At 33.0% G+C, this 4,844-nt stretch overlaps 1 protein-coding gene across 1 annotated transcript; it reads left to right on the top strand.

Moving 5' to 3' along the window:
• The first annotated feature begins 349 nt into the window (after positions 1-349).
• On the top strand, positions 350-1,085 carry LOC144997919 (uncharacterized). The gene has a single exon (XM_078957790.1). The coding sequence runs from the start codon at positions 374-376 to the stop codon at positions 950-952; it is 579 nt and encodes a 192-aa protein (XP_078813916.1). The 5' UTR covers positions 350-373; the 3' UTR covers positions 953-1,085.
• The last annotated feature ends 3,759 nt before the right edge of the window (positions 1,086-4,844 follow it).

Here is a 4,844-nt window from a genome sequence, read left to right as displayed (position 1 = left end):
ACTGTCCGTGGTTGGATTTTTCGATTTTGGTATTTGGTTTTGGTTTTTCTCTAGATGGGTGGAGATAATTCTTCTAGGTGATCGCAATATTTGAATACAAGATCTCTCGTGATCTGATCTTTATCTTTTTCGAAACCTTGTATGTTTATTATTTTGCAGGATTTATCAGATAAACATAATAGTAATTAAAGATTTCGAGATCCTCAAACCATATTTAATTTGCACTAGATATTCAATCACAAGTGCTAGTTGGGGTCGGTTGATTTTGTGACTATTATAATAGATTTTGGGTTACCGCCAACTATATATATGGACAGACCACAACATCATTCTTAGACACCAAAGAACATAAACACATTCCAAACATACACAAATGGATGCACTAAAAGCACTTCACTGTGAATTGATGATTATGAATGCTAAAAACATCCAAGTTACCAACTCCAGTGGTTACTTGTTTGTTAGATGTTATCTTTCAGCTGGAAACAACAAAAGGGTTCGTTTAGATAGCCAAGAAGTATCTCCAAACAAAGAAGTTTCTATGGACGAATCATTCTCCTTGGACTGCATCGGGACAAATCAATCAATGGAGATGATCATTCACGGAACAATTGTCTTGGAGCTTCGTTGGAGGAGTAATACAGCAGCCATGTTTAGAGGGTCGCAACTAGTTGGAAGAACTGAACTGTCATGGAGAGATGTTTTTGAGTCGCCAAACATGCAGATAGAGAGATGGGTGATGATGAAATCCAAGAAAAAAGACACGAAAGCACCTTCTCTTCGTATAGCTATGAAGATTGAAACACCTTTTGGTTGTGGAGTAGATTTGATAGAAAGGAAGAGAAAGAACAAATGGGATGAAAGATGTGTGTGCTGCCATGCTGATTGCAGTCAGAATACATGTCTTGATGGTGAGCTTTTTGCCATAGGAGCTGCTTTGGATGCTTTCTAGAGAGATGTCTTGTTAGTATATTTGTAATTGGAGTAGATGTTTATTTCTTCATTTTTTGCTTCGGCTGCGTGAAAATCACCAGACAAATTTTTGTAGTGAATTGAAAATAGATCCCGCAATCATTTGATTTAAACTTTTATTGCTTGTTTATTAATGCATTTCTTAGTGATCTTGATCGTATAAGCATCACAGTTGAGCATCCAGATTGATCAAATTTCAAATACATTGTTTCGAATAAAGTATAGTTAAGCTGCTATCACTCATGTCTCAGTTGAGGCTTTTTAATAAGTTATACACACGATTTAAATAACGAGATATTAATATTTGAATAAAATTATGCCCACTATGTAAATCACTTAGATGATCATATGGTTATTTATTAGCGTTCGATAGATCTATCAGAATCTATACCATAATATGAAACTGGAGTGGACTCTTTTTAATCATTTATTGAGTTAACTTTTTGGATAACTTTGTATTTTTGGTTGTAAAATATTATTGTTTAAAGTTACTTATGCTCATAAAATACGATTTTTATAATAGTTTTAATAGTAGTTTATGAAGAAAAAAAAACATGTTATATTATATAGCAATTAAAAAAAAAAATCATCACACATTTGTTATAACAAAATTTTTTTTTTTTTTTTTACTCCGAGCCAATTGGACCGAAGTAGTAAAATTTTAAAGACAATACAATGGAACTTATAACTGTTATATGCCTTGTTTTAAACCTTTTGGGTTTATTGTTTAAATATCTAATTGGTATGAATTCTAGTTTTGTTCGTGAATTTAAAAAAAAAAAACGTCAGGATCATTTATTTATTTATTCTATTAACAACAAGATTATATTGAAAAACTATCACTACAAGAATTCTTGACATTATCGGCGACATGGAGTCGCCGCTATTACCCTTTTGTCGCCGCTAATACACTTGCGTCGCCGCTATTGATTGTCGTCGTTAATACTCGTGTAGATAACCCCTTTCCAGTTCCCTTTTTCGCGACTTTTTCTTCTGCTGTTTCTTTCCTTCTCTCGCTCGTTTCTTGGTTGCTGCTTCACATTTTCATCAGTTCACAAGTCGATTGAGTAGAGGACGAAGATTTAAGCCGATACTAGCCCCTCCTTCCACCACAATACCTCCACAACTTCCGCCAAAACCGGCGACCCTTGAGCTCAATTCAGAAATTGCCCATATTCAAGGTCAAATTGCTCCTATTTCTTATTATTTTCCTATTTTGGATGATAAATTGGTGCTATATGTCGGAAATTGCATCTTGAATTGTTCTTATATCACTCACAAACACAAGACCATTCGTATTTTTTTTGTTGCTTCTTATATGCACATGAATATATAAATTGATGCTATATATATATATATATATATATATATATATATATATATATATATATATATGTGTGTGTGTGTGTGTGTGTGTGTGTGTGTGTGTTAGAAATTGCGTATTGTATTGTTATTAGATCACCCATAAACAAGACCATTCGTATTTTTTTTTTGCTCCTCTGCCTGAACGATCGATGAAGGAGATTGGTATAATGAAAAGTAGAATGGTATAATGATATGTTGATATTTTGTAGAATGATATAATTATAATGCTATTATCATATGTTGCTAATATATTTTGTTTTCTTTGTAGTTGGAAATGCTGCAAACAATACTAAAGGACCCAGCCTCTTCTGTAGCATTGGAAGAGTGGTTTCGCTCATTACCGCCACCAAATAATGAAAGAAATGATGAGGACGAATAGTTACATTAAAATTTTAATTATGAAATGTTTTGTAATTTGGAAGAATATTTTAGAATGTAGTATAGATTAATATTTTGTATTGGTTGTGTATGAATTAATATTTTAAATTGGTTGTCTATGGATTAATATTTCTATAAAAAGTTATCAGATTTTATAAATGTTATATTATTTTTTTTCTAAATTTAATGTTAAATAAATAAATAAATAAAAACCAAAACTGTTTTTGCGGCAACATATTTTGTGGCGATGTACATGTATTAGCGGCGACCAGCAATACTAGCGGTGACATATCATTAGCGGCGACTTTGAACCTTTAGCGGCGACTAAAGGTGTATTTGCGACAAAAACATTACCGGCGATGCATTTGCTACAATTTGTCGCCGCTAAAGGTATTATCGGTGACTTTCCGATCCTTTTGCGACGACAGGCGTCCCCGCAGTTGCCGAGTCTTCTTATAGTGTATCTTGACGTTTGAAAATAAATAAGAAAGAACCAAATAGCTATAACATATTGAAAAACTATGTTGACGCATGAAAATAAATAACAAAGAACGAAATAATTATAATTGGGTTTCACAATTAATGGATTTACTTTGGGGTTTCTTTTAAAAAGTAAAGTCGAGAATGAGACAATTTTATCAAAAATCTTATCCTTGCTATGCTCATGCAATCCAAGCCATGTATTACATATGGTGCATAGCTCCCAATTAGTTATTAACACGACTAAAGACCTAAAATATTAGTCGGAAAAAAAACATTTCTTGATCGTTTGAATCGACACCGCATGAATAATTGGCATTAGTGGCGACGCTTTTAGCAACGACAACCACCGATTGCGGCAACAACTTTTGTGTTAAACGTCACTACTAATGGTGGCTATTGCCGCTAAAGTCATCACATACTAATTCTCTTTGACGTCGATCCTTGTGAATCCCCGATCTTAAACCCCAATCGTTGATATTGTGCCCAATCCAACAGTTGAAAACACACGCCGTAGGTGACGATTGTTGCTGCTAATGCTAAAAAAAACTGCCAAACATCCCCTCTAAAACGTGTCTCCGCTAATTCATTTTTGTTTCCGCTAATGGTTTTGCGCCGTTGCTAATATGTTTCGTCACTAATGGTTTACGATAATGATTCCGTCGCAACTCATTATTTTTCGTCTTTTGTCTTTCACTTTTCTCTATAAAAATTACTCCGGTGGTTACTTCTCTTCAATTGATTTGATCGGATTTGACTCTCCTGCCGTCGATTTTGTTGAGGTCGCTTATCCTTGACGGCATGGATGCTTATCACCGAAGATGACAAATGAGGTCATGAAACCTCCATTTTTCTTGTTTTTCGTTTTCTTTCTCTTCTCCTTAGTGATATGCGAGAAGTATTGTTTCAGTCCTACAATGAAATTGCTGAACTCTGCTGAGTTTTCTAGTGTTCTGCTTGAATATAGCCAAAAACGGTCTTGTTGGTCGGAAAAAACAATTTTTGTTGCCGGAATACCACCATCACTGCCCTTCTCCACTGGATTACACCACTACAGGTTCCTTTATAATATGTTTTTTATTTTGTATATGTATAATGTATATTTTGTGTATGTATCTATGTATGTATGTATATTTGTATTTTTATATGTATTTGTATCTGTATTATGTATGTATTTGTATTTGTATGCTTATCATGTATTTATACGTGTATCATATATTTATATTTTAAAGTATATCATGTATGTATATATGTGTATTATGTATGTATATATGTAAATGTATGTATAGAATTTTATGTATGTAGTATGTGTATTTGTATGGAATTTGGAAAGTTCAAGGCTATAATAGAAAGAATGAAAAAAAATAGGTGTAACATTACATTTAAAATCAATTAAATAAATAATAAACTCTAAAGCCACGAGATGCAATTATTTTTATTATTTTATTGCCAAATCAATAATATTTAGCTGGACGTTAGTTTCACGGAGTCAAATGTTATAAATTGGATTTCGGGGGTTAAAGTGTAATTTTCAAGTATTATTTTGTAAATATTTTCAGAAGTGAGAGTTGTTTGGTAAGATTAGGACATAAATTGAGCGGATTTTGAAATCATGGGGGCTGAATGGTAATTTAGGGATCTGTTTTGAA

Source organism: Lactuca saligna, chromosome 5 (genome assembly GCF_052625555.1).
Source record: "Lactuca saligna cultivar CGN05327 chromosome 5, ASM5262555v1, whole genome shotgun sequence".
Lineage (NCBI taxonomy): Eukaryota > Viridiplantae > Streptophyta > Magnoliopsida > Asterales > Asteraceae > Lactuca > Lactuca saligna.
The sequence above is the reverse complement of the archived record's forward strand: the minus strand, read 5'-3'. Positions and strand labels throughout refer to the sequence as shown.

What these genes read in the sequence shown, in the direction of transcription:
- LOC144997919 (XM_078957790.1), top strand. Translation starts at nt 374, where the DNA reads ATGGATGCACTAAAAGCACTTCACTGTGAATTGATGATTATGAATGCT.